The 15,867-nt window shown below is 39.6% G+C and overlaps 2 protein-coding genes across 2 annotated transcripts; both read right to left on the bottom strand.

The window, feature by feature from the left end:
* LOC110265325 lies at positions 660-1,582 on the bottom strand. Its single transcript, XM_021108272.1, has 3 exons — positions 1,466-1,582; positions 986-1,390; positions 660-913 (listed from the first exon to the last, which is right to left on the bottom strand). Exons 1-3 carry the CDS (start codon positions 1,580-1,582, stop codon positions 845-847), a joined length of 591 nt encoding a protein of 196 aa, XP_020963931.1. The 3' UTR covers positions 660-844.
* On the bottom strand, positions 14,186-14,614 carry LOC107611165. Its single transcript, XM_016313120.1, has one exon. It carries the CDS (start codon positions 14,612-14,614, stop codon positions 14,186-14,188), a length of 429 nt encoding a protein of 142 aa, XP_016168606.1.

Raw genomic sequence — 15,867 nt, 5'->3', positions numbered from 1 at the left:
GAGAGATACAATACTTTTCTTAAGAAACAAGACTAAATCATAATTTTCTTTTTAATAATTCATTTCAGAAGTATAAGTCATCCCTTTCTTAAATAATCCAAATAAAATATTAGAAGTCTTTAACTCATAATTTTCCAAATAACATTTCAATGGAGTCCCGAATTCTATCGGAATTTCCGCAGCACCTCTCCTAAAAATTGGACTCTGCCACCCTTTCTGGGTCCCATCCAAACCAATCCACAATCCTCTTTAAAGGGTTCAAAACCAAATCATCTCAAATTCCAACTGAACCCAAAGGTACATTCCGTTTTCATATTTCAAGAAAACCAAATCAAAATCAAGTAAATTTTCAATGGATTAAACTCGATTTCAAAGTTTTAAAGAAGCGACTTTAAAGAAACACTTCAAAACCGTTTGTTTCACAAAACCAAATAATAATCGAATCAACCAAGCATTCATATTCATCCAAAATAATCAATATTACATAATACTTATACAATCACTCAAGTATACATTTTTACCACATAATATCCATATATAATAATTACAATTTATAAAATATACTTTTCTGAAAAGGCCCCTACCTCAATACACAAAATCACAGGCCAAACGCCTTACAGAGTTCTTTTTGCCTCAACCCGAATTGACGGCAACCAAAACCTCGGCTCCACTTGCTCTCTCGAAAGCAGAAATAGCTTCAAACGCCACAAGTAAACTCGGATTCTAACTCCTAGAACCATTAACATCGCAAATACTTTATTACACGGAATAGAACACTAACACAGGGCTTTCAAAATAGAAATTACTTACTGAAGTAACAAAGCGAAGCAGCCGCAACTCCAAATCAACCCGGCAGCAGATCCGTCAATAATTGTCGAGTGACGGCGGCGGCCCGAACCTCTAATAATAGCAGTTGTAAAACCATGCAGTGTCAATAATCTTCCCAGAATTTTGAAAGAATAGAAACCAGACTTAAAACCCTCACCGACAGTATTTCCGGGTGACGGAAGCGAGGTTTTCCGGTGGCAGAAGCGGCCAGAAGCTCCAATGGTGGTTTCAGCAGCCACAATGACTCCCCCAGCAGCCATACCCAGCGGACAACAACCACAGTAGCAACTAGGAAGCTGGCGGCCATGGCGGCAGCTTCTGGTGGCGACGGCAGCAAGGGTAGTAGAACAACCCACCACCATCGCATCTCACCCTCTCCGCAGCTCCCTCTCTCTCCTCGAAACTTGATGGCGGCAGCAGCTTGAGGCGACGGCGTCTCCTCCTCACCAGCGGTAGACCCTCGGCGGCGATGAACGAAACTCCCCCAGCGGCGGCAACAGCGCGGTGGCGACGCAACAGAGGCTCCCTCCTCCTCTGACTCTCGCATGACCTTCCTTCTACCCTGAACAGCGCCGATGGCGTCCTTCTTTCTCAGCGACAAGGACGACGGCTACAAGCTCGCGACCCTCTCACTCACGAGCCATCCCTCTTCGTCGGCGTTGGTAGCAGCAGCAGGATGGATTCGACGGCAGGGCGCGGTGGTGCGGCGGCGAGGCGTGGAATCAAGGGTACGAGCGTCATGCTCCGGATGCATCATTATCCGGTGAATAAAAAAATAAAAATACTTTTTAAAATTTTATAAAACTTATTGTTGTTTTTTATTATTTTTAAATTAAAAAATAAATCTTTTTTCTAAAAGTAGAAAAATAAAATAAAGTTGAAGGAGGAAAAATGTTGGTAAAGAATTTCTTAATAAAATCGCGTTGTAAGTTTAGTTCTAAACCGACAATTAAACCTCAATCAATGTTTAATTTGTTTGTCACAATACAAACCCAATAAAAATAAACCGAAGTATTTAAACCCCGGGTCGTCTCTCAAGGAATTGCAGGGATGTGTGTTTATTATTGGTTATGAGATTGTATCTTTTTGGGTTGAGTTTGATAAACAAGGAATGTAGATAACAAGAAAATAAACTATCAACTAAGAAAAGTCCTAGCAAGGGTTGAGAATTGGAATTCCTATCCTCATTATCATTGTCAATTGTGATGGTAACTGTAAATTGCTCTCACTTAGTCAACCTCTAACAATTGAAGGAAAGTCAAGTGAGCAAATCAACTTGAGTTCACAAGTCCTAATCAAAGGCTAGAGTTAGTGAAGCTCAAGCCAACTAGCAACTTCCAATCACCAATCAACAAGAGACTTTGACAATTCAAGAGTCTCCAAATTACTCAATCCAAGCTAAGAACACAAAAATCTAATTTAAAATCTAACCAAGCATTTTATCAAACACTTGGAAGGCACAACATAAAAGCATGGTAAAATTGCAACAATAATAAAATCTAAAAACTACCAATTGAAAGAAATTAACAATGACAACTGAAGAAAGCAATAACAACATGAACATATAAATTGCATTAACAAATATCCAAAGTATCAAGAATGCATAAACATAAGGGTAACAAAGTGACGGAAATAACAAGTAGAATTGAAGAACAAAGGTGCTAGAACAATAAACTGCAAGGAATTGTAAATAAAAACATGAATTAAATCTAAATCTAAGAAATTGGAGTAGAAACTCTAAAACCTAGAGAGAGGAGAGAGCCTCTCTCTCTAGAATTCTACATCTAAACCTAATGTGTGTGAATGAATGAATAATTCAATTTCCCCACCTAGTTCCACTATTCATCCTCTTGTCTTTATTTTCGGGCCTGAAACTGGGTCAAAAGCAGGCCAAAAATCGCCCTCAGAGAATTCGCTTAACTGAAGCACGTGATGCTTGTCACGTGTACGGTCAGCCACGCGTACACGTCGTTGGACCTTGCACCTGGCCACAAGTACGCGTCAGCCACGTGTGCGTGTCAATTGGTTATGGCTTGGTCACGCGTACGCGTCATCCATGCGTACGCGTTGACATCAGCTTCTCAAATTTTCAATTCTTTGTGTTCCTTCCAGTTTTGCATGCTTCCTTTCCATCCTTTATGCCATTCCTACCCTATAAAACCTGAAATCACTTAACAAACATATAACGGCATCAAATGGTAATAAGAGAAGATTAAAAACTAACCATTTTAAGGCTTATGAAGCATGTTTTCAATCATAGCACAAAATTAGGAAGGAATCTTAAAAACATGCAATTTAGATGAATAAGTGTGAATCTACTAAATTAAGCACAAAATAAACCCTAAAAATGGGGTTTATCAACCTCTCCATACTTAAACATTAGCGTGTCCTCATGCTAAGCTCAAGAGAAGCTATCAAGGGTTTAAGAGGGATGGTAGGATTTATTAAGTACAACCTATCTATATGATTGCCACTAAATGCAAAATATTTCTACCTACTTGGTTAAAAGTAAATAAATCTTTCAAGATCAAATATGAACTGGATTTCACTAATTAAAATCTCAAAATGAAGTATAAGTATCCTTGCAAGAAGAGAGCTCATGAAATCCGGAACAAGGAATTTGAGCATCGAACCCTCCCCAGAAGTGTATACACTCTAATCACTCAAGTGTTTAAGGGTCAATTCTCTCGGTTCTCTGCTAATTGTGCTTTCTAAAGTTTGCTCTTCTTCTACCAATCAACAAAAATTTAATGCATGGATACACATATCAAGAGGTCTTTTCAAGGGTTGTAATGGGGTTACGGTCAGGGTAGGAATGTATTTAGTTAAGTGGACTAAAATCTGAATCCTTGCTTAACCTAAATTTCATACCTAACTTAAGGCACTCTATGTAATGAAAATACAACCAACTACCCATTAACCATCTTTTGCCACATATTCATGCATCCCAATTTGAATACAATACATATGCATTTCTATCACCACTTATTTTTGGGGCGTTTTGTCCCCTTTTTATTGCTTGCTTTTTCTTTTTTTTTTCTCTTTTTTTTCTTTTATTTTTATTCAGATCAATGCATATGATTTAAGGTATTGAATGCAAGAATATGTGCTCAACTATTTTTTTCCACATTATTATAAAAAGTATAACATACCCAATTCCCAAGCCAAATGTTCTCAAATCCAGTTTTCCCACACTTGAATCATGAACACTCCCACTAATCTAAGCTAACCAAGGATTCAATATTAAGGACATTCATTGTTTTCTTCTTAGAGTTAGTGATGTGTTAAACTGATGGGTTGGAAACCAGATTCCACACAAAACTCACCGGCAAGTGTACCGGGTCGCATCAAGTAGTAATAACTCACTTAGAGTGAGGTCGATCCCACAGGGATTGATGGATTGATACTTGAAAATTAGATATTCACGTTTAACCGGCAAGTATACCGGATCGTATCAAGTAGTAAAACTCACCGGAGTGAGGTCGATCCCACGGAGATTGGTAGATTAAGCAACTTTAGTTAATTGGTAGTTTAGTTGAGCAAACATGGTTTTGATTTCATGAGATTTAAACATTTGAAAGTAATTGCAAAAATTAAATGACAAGGAATGTAAAGAATTGCAACGAAGAAGGAGAATAAAAGTAAATGACAAAAACTTAGATTGCAAGAAACTTAAATGACATTGAAGATAAATTGCAAGGAAGTAAAGTGTATGGATATAAAGTGCAGAAATTAAATTGCAAGTAAATTTAGAGCAGAATGTAAATGGCAGAATAATAAATTGCAAGAATGTAGAAGGGAATTGGGTAGTGGGTATTTAAGATAACTAAAGAACAAAAGAAATGAGAATTAATGATGGGAGAGATCATTAGGGATCAGAGATGCAAATTCTCATGAATTGATGTTGATCAATTCCTTCTCAATCATGGGTATAGATCCATGGCAGATTGTAGGTAATTGAATTCCAATCTCTTGGTAACTCAATTTCTCATCAACACAATCAATTGCCACTCTCGTGATCTACTTGTTCATGAGAAGAGATGAAGCTCGTTAACTAATCCTTCAAGCCACACAATTCCCAGGATCTCAACCAAGGGTGGTTACATCTCACATACCAACCCAAAGTGTATTAATCAAGGAAATTATGAAAGGATGAACTCTAAACTGAATCAGGTAACTCCTTTCTCAAGTTCATCACTCAATACATATAGATTCAACCCCTCTCTCGATGGTGATTGAATCTTTGAAGAACAAGAGTTTCCTCTTGGATGAACCACTTGAATTGAGAAGGAAAAGAAGAGTTATCAACTCATTCAAATACACAGAGCTCCTCCCCCTAATGAAATTAGGGTTTAGTGAATCATAGCTCAAATTTCAACAACAATTGTAAAGATGGAAATTAAACTAAGTGTAGAGAAGAATGAAGAAGAAGAAGAAAAAGTTCTAAAACTCAAATTCAAAGTTACAAGAAAAACAAAATAGAAGGCCGGTGAAAGAAAGTAAAAATTGCTAGAATAATAGTGTCTTAGTGAAAAAGTCTAAAAAAAAGTAAAAGTCCTTAAAAGTACAAAACTCTTCTCTATTTATACTACTGCTAAAACTCCTTCAGAGATTTTCAATTGGGCTAGCAATGTGGGCTTTATCTTTGTTGAATTCTTGGCTCGATGGAAGAAGTCAATGGAAGAAGTGTTGCTAAACAGAGAAGGAGGAGCTCATTCATGATGCTCCTGGCCCAATGGGGACGTTACTGGCAAACACGCCAGTGTAAAGGCACGTTGGCAACGTGCTCATGAGTTTCCTGGGCTGGGAGCTTTGTGCTGGGCGTTCTTAGCCCAAGTTGTTGTTAACAACTTGGATTTTCTTCTTCTTGGCTCCACTTTTCATGCCTAATGTTTCCCAGAATTCGAGTTTCAATACTTTGCTTCAATATAGACTATCATACATCATTAGAAATCTCAGAATGTCTTCTTTCTAATGCACTTAGGATCATCTCAATTGGATTTTTCTATCTCAAGTTATGCTTCCTTAAAGAAGGTAAGGTCAGGCTGCCAAGTTTGCTGGAGTTGTTGCTGAACACGCACCCTTTCTTCCAAGTTGGCAACGTGCCAAACCTCCCAGGGCTGAGACATGGAGCTGGCGTTGTTGATGAACACGTCCTTTGTTGGCGCGCTGGCAACGTGCTCGATGCTTCCCTCCAGGGCTGCCTTCTAGTCTTCAACTTTGTTTGCTACGTTGCCTTGGAACACGCCTATAGAATTTGGCGTTGGCAACGTGCTCGAGTGAGGGGATTGCTCTCCAAGATTGCTTGCTACGTTGTCACAAAACACGCCTATAGAACTTGGTGTTGGCAACGTGCATGCTTCTTCCCCTGGGCCAAAACTTTTTGCTCTTGGCGTTGTTGGTGGACACGCTAGTAATTCTAGAGTTGGCAATGCCCAAGTTCACTTCCTTGGCCCAGCATCCTTGCTTGCGTTGCCAAGGAATACGCAGCCTTTCTCCAAGTTGTGGAAACGTGCTCGCGATGACCTCTCTAGGGCTGCCTCCTTACTTGGCGTTGCCTTGGAACACGCCAATGGAACCTGGCGTTGGTAACGTGCTCAAGCTTCCCTAGCTCCTCTCCAAGGCCTTGCTTTCTTGTTGCGTTGCTTGCCAGCATTGTCCACAAGCACGCCTTTGGACTCTGGCGTTGGCAACGTGCTGGCTTCCTTTCCTGGGCAAGCTTTCTTGCTTGGCGTTGCTTGCCTGCGTTACCATCAAACACGCCCCTGCATCTCTTGGCTGGCAACGTGCTCGAGCTTTGGACTTGCTCCCCAAAGTTGCTTGCTGCGTTGCCCCTAAACACGCCTATAGAAACTAGCGTTGGCAACGTGCATGAGTGAAGGTCCATGGCTGCTGGCGTTATCCTCAAACACGCCATTGTATCCCAACGTTAGCAACGTGCTTGAGTGGAAAAGTCATCATCTAAGTTGCCTTGAGTTGTTTTGGATTGTTGCATTGTTTATTTGGCGTTGCTAGTAAGAACGCCCATGTATCCAGCGTTGGCAACTTGCTTGAGTGAGTGATCCTTGCTTGTTTGCTTCCTGGCACGTTTTCATCAAAAACGCATGTGCACCCAACGTTGGCAATGTTGTTAGCCACTTGCTTGCTTCATTCTTGCTTCAATGCCTTCTTGTTTCATCACCTATCATTAACAAGGGAAATTGCTTCAAAGTCTCACCAATCCATGCAATCAATTTCATGAGATTCATTCATACTCATTCATTTATGCATTCCTTGAATCATTTGCATGAATTTGGCTACAATTAACCTGGTCCTTGGTATTTTTATGCATGGAAATGAAACTCATAAAAATGCTTATTTATTTCAAAGATAATGAATGAAACTAAGCTAAAACTAACTAAACTGACTAGCTAATATAGCAAATATGCGAATGCATCACAACACCAAACTTAAAATATTGCTTGTTCTCAAGCAATGGATAAAATAATTTGACAAAAGAATTTAAGATGCAAGAATTGAATGTCTTAACAGAGAAGAATTCTTCCACGGAATATGTCATCCTTATTTGTGTAGTCATCTGTTTAGTGTAACTGATCAAGGCTAATCCAAATTCTTAGTTGAAATGCTTGCTTCAATACTAGGTTGGTTAATTTCACTAGACTCTTTTTTTCTATACTTTAGCACATAATCCTTAAACTATTCTTTTCTCTACTTCTCTTTTCTCCCCCTTTTTTTTCAAATTTCCTTTGTTTCAATTGAGCTAAAAATCTTGTCTTAGGGCGGCTCTTTAGCATAAGCTTTCAATCAACAATCCCAAACCAGTTGGTTTAAGTTGTTAAGTGTTGAAACACTCTTAAAGATTTACTAACTCAAGCCTTTCTCCTTAACACATTCAATCACAGGCATATAACATTGGAATTTTATTTGGATAGTGGTGTCCAGCACCTCTTTGGGTTGCTAAATGTTCTGTTATAGAGCTACTCTTGAATGTGAGTTTTAAATCGATAATCCCGAGTTAGTTAACTCAAGTTACCGGGTGATGAAGCACCCCTCGGATTTACTAGCCCAAGTATGTCTCCTAACATCAATCACCACAGACACATATCCAAATTTTGTCATTGATGCCTAGCCTTTCATTCTTTGTTCTTTGTTTTCTTTATTTCTCTTTTTCTGCTATTCAAAATTTTTGTGTATTACTCCATTGTCAAGGTTTTTTGTGCTTCTAACTTCTTGAGTCTTATAACCCTTAACCAACTAGTTTTGTGTAAGCAAGCATCTTAACTCCTTTTAATTTCTTGAGTCCTGATTCGTTCACAATGAAAGCATATATGTACTAACACTTTTTATCAGACAACCTTGTTCTCCTAAGCTAGATTCCTCTCTGTTTTTGTTCAAACTACATCTTTTATTCCATTGGCAAGTAAAAGTACTTAAGGCAAGCAAACATTCCAAGCATGTGAGTGATACATGGAATAAGCAACATAAATGAAAATGCATAAAAGAAAACAACCTAGAAGGTATACCATGTTTCAGACATACATCTTCTTTATTTAATAAAGCACTAAAAAAAAGAACTTCACCACCTTTAGTCTTTATGTCCCTTTCCTTTGCCCTTTGGATCTTCTTTCTTCTTCTTTCTTACTTCTCCTTGTTGTTTTGTTGTTGAGTCCTCCTCTTCTCTTTTCCATATTCCTGAGCTTATCATCCTCTCCTTTAGCCTCTCAGCATTAAATTTCACCCTTGCAATTTCCTGCTCTTCTAATATCTTGTGCGCTTCATTAAATTTTTAGACTTGTGGGTTGAGTACTGGGAGTGTTCCACAAAGGTAGCTGAGTTTTTCTTGGGTGCATATATCATAATCAATTCTGTCTCTATATCTGGCCTCCTTGAACATTCTGCTTTCATTGAATTCTCTGTGAAATGTGTCTTGTCTAGCATCCATCCTATGGAGAAGCTCCCTTTGCTGAGCTTGCTCTTTCCTTAGTTGAGCTTGTTCTTGTATTACCTTCTCCATGGATCTTCCATATTCAGCAGCTGAGTTGTTGATGACTTCATACATCTTGTCATATTATTCTTGTTGTAGTTCCATCATGTGTGTTTGATATTCACTTTGCTGACCCATCCATTGAACTTGAACTTTTCTTTGCTGATTTATTACTTGCCAAAGGTCCCTTTGTTGTTGAGCTTGTTCCTCTTGGCTTCTTTGAATTTGTGAATATTGCCCAGAGATTCCTTCCAAAGTGGCTTGGAGTTGGTTCATGTTCAAAGTACTTGGTTCTTCCATTTCTTGGCACTCTTCCTCTTATCTTGCTTCTTTCCTTTTCTTTCTTCTTGCTAGAGGTTGCCTCTCCAATTGGGTCGTGGTGACAAATTCCAATCTTTCCTTGGTGAGAGGCTTTCCAATAGACACCACGTCAGTTTCTTTAAATTCTTCGAGAGACACTCTAGCTTCTTCACATAAGCATAGAATAGTACTAGGATATCCTAGCCAACTGTCTTGTTTGACCTTTTCAGCTATGTCAATGATGTTATTTGCTATAACTTCTCCCACATTAATCTCCCCTCCTTTCATTATGCAGTGGATCATTATCGCTCTGTTCACTGTCACCTCGGAGTTGTTTAAAGTAGGAATTAGTGATCTCCTCACTATGTCATGCCATCCCTTTGCTTGAGGTGTGAGATCACCTCTTCTAAGCTTGAGTGGTAGCCCATGTGAATCCAACACCCAGTCCGTGCCTACTTTGCACAAGTCACTTAGCACATCCTCACATCTTGCTTCACGCTCAACCCTTTCCTTATAGCTAGTTTGTTTGAACTGTTTTGGCTTGATCTTTAGTACCCTGTTGATGGTGTTTGGACTAAAGTCAACAGTCACTCCTCTTACATAGCTCTTGTATGGCTCTTCATCATCAAATTCTCTTATCACATTGGTGTAAAATTCATGGATGAGAACCATGCTCACTTCTTGAGGTTGATTACAGAGAAGCTCCCATCCCCTTTTTCTAATTATTTTTTGTATGTCAGAGTACTCCTCCTTTCTTAGCTTGAAAGGTAACTCCGGGACAACGTCTTTGCCTGTCATCCAACTAAAGACGCGCTCATTGCATTTGGATTTGAATCTTCTTCGATCAAAGGTGTTTTGTTCTTCTTCTTCTACGGGTTGCTTGTCCTTTCCCTTCCTAGCTCTTGATGATGAGGCCATTGAAATTCAATTGCAAGGGTCAAATCTTCCAACACCAAACTTAGAGGAATGCTTGTCCTCAAGCATAAAGAAAATGTTTATGAAGGGAGTTTAGATGGATATGGCCACAAGGTAAGGAGTGCAAGCTTGAAAGTGATTGTGAGAGGGAATGAAAGAGGGGGGTGGTTCGGATAGGCTAGAGGAAATAGTGTATCCTGAATTTTGCTGAGCAATTCTTAGGATCAAGGCCAAAATCTTTAAAGCAAGGATGCTTAAAGGGTTGAGTGTGATTTCGGCTGAGGTGAATTGATGAAATGTGGTGATGGAGAGTGCTATATATATAAGTGAGGACAAAGTGAGGTTTGATGATTGTGGTTGGAGTGGTTAAAGTAATATTTATAATGGGGGAACGGTCTTGATGGTTCGGTCAAGGCATGGGAAGCATGAATCTTCTTTGCCTAATGCATGCTAAGATGTTTTCCTCAATGCACACAATCCAAGGTACATGTGACTTCTCGTGTCTTGTGTGTGTGTCCGTGATCCTCCCTTCAAGATTCTCCCATCACTTCTTTCTTTCACTTCCCTGCAGCAAGAATACAAAGGCTTTAGATTTTCTTGTAATGCTTGGACTCATTCTAAAGAAATTCAACGAGATCATAATAAAAGAATATTTAAAATATTTTTTTAAATCTAATGGTTGTTTTCATATCACTAAAAGAAATAACTACACTGTTGCTCCATGACCTAGCATTTTTGTGTATGTATAGACACCAAACTTAGTTTGTGACTAAGTGTTGTAAAAAAAAACTTTTGCATTTGCTTCAAGATTGACCACACCAAACTTAGTGCCTTGCATACACTATGTGCTAGTTCAATCTTTATTCTCTTAGATGTATATGATGCAACCTCTCATTATTGATCACTAAAGCATGAAAATAAAAGACTCCTGTGCATGGGTTGCCTCCCATAAAGCGCTTGTTTATTGTCCTTAGCTTGACATTGCAGCTCCCTTGCTTATGTTAACAAGTGCACACTTTCTTCCTTGCTCCAGGGGTCACCAAGATAAAGCTTTACCCTGTGACCATTGACTGTGAATGTCTCCTTTGATGCTTCATCAAGTAATTCCACATAGCCACGAGGGGAAACTCTTGCGATGGTGTATGGACTAGTCCATTTGGATTTAAGCTTTCCAGGAAAAATCTTTAGCCTAGAGTTGAAGAGCAGCACTTTTTGGCCTGGTTCAAATGTCCTTGGAGTGATCTTCTTGTCATGCCACCTCTTTGCTTTTTCCTTGTATATTCTGGCATTCTCATATGCTTCAAGTCTGAATTCTTCTAACTTATTGAGTTGCAACAGTCTCTTCTCTCCTACTGCTTGGGCATCAAGATTTAGAAGTTTTATGGCCCAAAAAGCTTTGTGTTCTAGCTCTACAGGTAAATGGCATGCTTTCCCATATACCAGCTGAAATGGAGATCTTCCTATGGGGGTTTTGAATGCTGTCCGATATGCTCAGAGTGCATCATCCAGCTTCCTTGCCCAATCCTTTCTTGTTTCTCCCACAGTTTTCTCCAAAATTCTCTTTAGCTCTCTATTTGCAAGTTCAGCTTGTCCATTTGTCTGTGGGTGATAGGGTGTGGCTACCTTGTGGGTTACTCCATATTTATGGAGGAGAGAGTTCAATTATTTGTTGCAAAAGTGGCTTCCTCCATCGCTTATAAGTCCCTTTGGCACCCCAAACCTAGTGAAGATGTTTCTCCTTAGAAATTGCAATACCACATTAGCATCACATGTAGTGGTGGCTATTGCCTCTACCCATTTTGAAACATACTCCATTGCCACCAAGATGTATTTGAATGTGTAGGATGGAAGGAAGGGTCCCATGAAGTCTATTCCCCATAAATCAAAGAGGTCCACTTCCAAAATGAACTTTTGAGGCATCTCATTCTTCTTTGTCAAGCCTCCTGTTCTTTGGCATTCATTGCAGTGACTCACAAAATCTCTAGCATCCTTGAAGATAGAAGGCCAATAGAACCCACTTTGGAGGACCTTTGCAGCAATCCTTTTAGCTCCAAAATGGCCACCATAGCTTGAATTGTGGCAATGCCATAGTATGTCCTTCATTTCAATTTCCGGCACACATCTTCTAATCATTCTATCTGGGCATCTTTTGAATAGGAAGGGCTCATCCCACAAGAATAACTTAGCCTCATGTAGCAGCTTCTTAACTTGTTGCCTTGTGTACTCTTGTGGAATACTCCTTCCTGCTTTGTAGTTGGCCATGTCTGCAAACCAAGGGGTTTGTTGGATTTGTAAGAGGTACTCATCTGGAAAGTTCTCATTTACTGGTTGAGATGTATCTTGGCTTGTCTCTTGTGGCAACCTTGATAGATGGTCGGCAACTTGATTCTCACTACCCTTTCTGTCCTTGATCTCAATGTCAAACTCTTGTAGAAGCAATATCCATCTAATTAACCTTGGTTTGGCATCCTGTTTTGACATTAGATACTTGAGAGCAGCATGATCAGTGTAAACTAAAATTTTGGAACCAATCAAATATTGCCTAAATTTATCAAAAGCATACACCACAGCTAGTAACTCTTTATCTATTGTGGTATAATTTCTTTGAGCTTCGTTCAATACTTTGCTTGCATAGTAGATGACATGGTGCTTCTTTTCCTTTCTCTGCCCCAGCACAGCACCAATTGCAAGGTCACTTGCATCACACATAAGTTCAAAAGGTAATCCTCAACTTGGGGTTGTGATAATTGGTGTTGTGGTGAGCTTAGCTTTTAGAGTCTCAAAGGCCTGTTTACATTCATCATCAAAGGAAAAAGGGTTGCTGACCACAAGCAAGTTGCTTAGTGGTTTTGCTATTTTAGAAAAATCTTTGATGAACCGTCTATAGAACCCAGGATGGCCCAAGAAACTTCTAACAGCTTTTACATTTATTGGCAGTGGAAGCTTTTCTATAATTTCTACTTTTGCCTTGTCCACCTCTATACCCTTTCTTGAAATTTTGTGACCAAGAACAATTCCTTCGGGTACCATAAAATGGCATTTCTCCCAGTTTAAAACCAAATTGGTTTCTTGGCACCTTTTCAAGACTAGGGTAAGATGGTGCAAACAAGCATTGAAAGAATCACCAAAAATGGAAAAGTCATCCATAAAAACTTCAATGAATTTTTCTACCATGTCTGAGAAGATTGATAACATGCATCTCTGAAAGGTAGCTGGGGCATTACACAATCCGAATGGCATTCTCCTATAAGCAAAGACTCCAAAAGGACAGGTAAAGGAGGTCTTCTCTTGATCCATGGGGTCAACTACTATTTGGTTATAGCTAGAGTATTCGTCAAGGAAGCAGTAATAAGCATGGCCAGCCAGCCTTTCTAGCATCTAGTCAATGAAAGGGAGGGGGAAATGGTCCTTTCGTGTGGCATCATTCAGCCTCCTATAGTCAATGTACATTCTCCATCCAGTCACTGTTCTTATTAGAATAAGCTCATTCTTCTCATTGACAATGACAGTCATCCCACCTTTCTTTGGTACTACTTGAACTGGGCTAACCCATGGACTGTCAGAGATAGGGTAAATGATCTCAGCTTTACATAGCTTCAATACTTCTTTTTGAACCACCTCCTTCATTGTGGAGTTCAATCTTCTCTGAGGTTGTACCACTAGTTTAGAATTTTCCTCTAAGAGAATTTTGTGCATACATATGGCAGGGCTTATGCCCTTCAAGTCATTAATGGTCCATCCCAATGCATCTTTGTGAGCTTTCAATACCACAAGGAGTTTTTCTTCTTCCTCTACACTCAATGTAGAGTTGATGATCACTGGGAAGCTGTCCTCTTCACCAAGGAATGCATATTTAAGATGAGGGGGTAATGGTTTCAACTCTTGTTGTGGTGCCTCTTCTTTCTTGGCACTTGGTTCCTCTGGTGCTTCCAATTTGTTCTCTTCTTGTTCTTGGATGTCCTGGACTTCCTCCTGTTTCACTTGATGGTTTGTTTCAAATACTTCTTCAACCAAAAAATCCACCACATCAACCCTCATGCAGCTTTCTTTTTCAGCGGGGTACTGCATTACTTTGAAGACATTTATGGTCATTTGCTCATCATGTACTCTGAAAATCATCTCTCCCTTTTCCACATCAATGATTGTTCTGGCTGTGGCCTAAAAGGGTCTACCAAGGGTAACTGAGTTGCTCCCCTCTTCATCCATATCTAGGACCACAAAATCGGCTGGGAATATAAAATTTCCCACTTTTACCAAGAGATTCTCCACTACTCTATTTGGTATTTTGAGAGATCTATCAGCCAGCTGTGGTGATATCCTTGTAGGTTTAACCTCTTCTATCATCAGCTTCTTCATCATGGCAAGAGGCATTAAGTTGATGCTTGCTCCCAGGTCACAATGTGATTTATCAATGGCCATGTTCCCAATTGTGCATGGTATAAGGAAGCTGCCTGGGTCTTTGAGTTTTGGTGGCAGTCCCTTTTGAATGATGGCACTATACTCTTGAGTGAGGAGCACGGTTTCTTTCTCCTGCCAGCTTCTCTTCTTGGTGATCAATTCTTTAAGAAACTTTACATACAATGGCATTTACTCCAAAGCTTCGGCCAATGGAATGTTAATTTCAAGCTTCTTGAAGATCTCTAAGAATTTTGGGAATTGCTGGTCTCTCATTCCTTTGTGTAACCTTGTTGGGTAAGGGAGCTTGGGTGCATAAGATTTTACCCCTTCATTTCTTTCCTCTTGCTGTGGCCTCACAATTTCCTTGTTATTGGCATTGTTGTTTTGGGTTGGTAACTTGCTTAGTGGCTCCTCAGTTTCTTTGCTCTTTTTGGATGTTTATGCCTTTTCATCCTCCTTCTTATCTATTGTATCTTCCACTTCATGCTCTGTTGCTTCTTTGTTGACTTCTCTTCCAACTATCTTGCCACTTCTCAACTGCACAGCTTTGCATTCTTCCCTTGGATTGGGGATTGTATCACTTGGAAGAACATTAGTTGGCCGTTCAGCTTGTTTGGCTAATTGTCCCACTTGCCGTTCAAAGTTCTTCATGGTAGCTTCATATCTCTCTTGCCCTTTGATCAAGGTTTGAGTGGACTGAGCGATTATTTGTAGGGCTGCCTCAAGACTTGAAATCCTATTTTCATGATTGTCAATTGGTGGTATGATGGGGGTTGATTGTTGTTGCTGGAAATTGGTTGAAGGGCTGGTGTGGTAGTTTTGTGGGTTGGATATTGGTGCGGGAAAGTTATTTTGATGAGTTTGTGAATTGTTGTGGGGTGGTTGATATGTGTTTTGTGGTTTTTTATATTGGTTAGTGTTGTTAGATGAATGATTTTGGCTGTGTGTGTTGCGGGAATGGTTGGAGTTGTTGTTCTTCTGCCAATGGTTTTGATTATCACCCCATCTCAGGTTGGGGTGATTCCTCCAGGATGAGTTGTATCTGTCACCATGGAAGTCATTTTGAGAAGAATTTGAGGCATTTTACATATATTGAACCTGTTCTTGTTGCTGCTCAACATTGCTCGCTTCATTTTGACCCCATTCAATTGAAGGTTGATTTGTTGTGCTCACTGAAGCTAGTTGGAGGCCATCTATTCTCTTAGCCATCATTTCTATTTGTTGCTGGATTTATTGGTGCATCAACTTATTCTGTGCCAAGATAGTGTCCACTCCTTCTAGTTCCAACACACCCTTCTTTTGAATGGGTTGGCGTTGCCTTTGATGAGCATATAAGTATTGGTTATTTGTTACCATGTCTATGAGATTCTGAGCTTCCTCGATTGTCTTCATCAATTGTAGTGAGCCTCCTACAGAATAATCCAAGGACTCTTGAGATTTTA

This window comes from Arachis ipaensis, chromosome B08, assembly GCF_000816755.2.
Source record: "Arachis ipaensis cultivar K30076 chromosome B08, Araip1.1, whole genome shotgun sequence".
Lineage (NCBI taxonomy): Eukaryota > Viridiplantae > Streptophyta > Magnoliopsida > Fabales > Fabaceae > Arachis > Arachis ipaensis.
Note: the sequence above shows the minus strand (reverse complement) of the source record. Positions and strands in the feature narration are given on the sequence as shown.

Bases quoted from the DNA above. Each gene is read 5' to 3' on its own strand.
- LOC107611165 (XM_016313120.1), bottom strand. From the start codon at position 14,614: ATGCCATTGTATGTAAAGTTTCTTAAAGAATTGATCACCAAGAAGAGA.
- LOC110265325 (XM_021108272.1), bottom strand. From the start codon at position 1,582: ATGCATCCGGAGCATGACGCTCGTACCCTTGATTCCACGCCTCGCCGC. The intron at 1,391-1,465 runs GTGAGTGAGAGG...GGCGCTGTTCAG, and splicing joins CCGACGAAGAGGGATGGCTC to GGTAGAAGGAAGGTCATGCG. The intron at 914-985 runs GTGAGGGTTTTA...ATGGTTTTACAA, and splicing joins GTCACCCGGAAATACTGTCG to CTGCTATTATTAGAGGTTCG.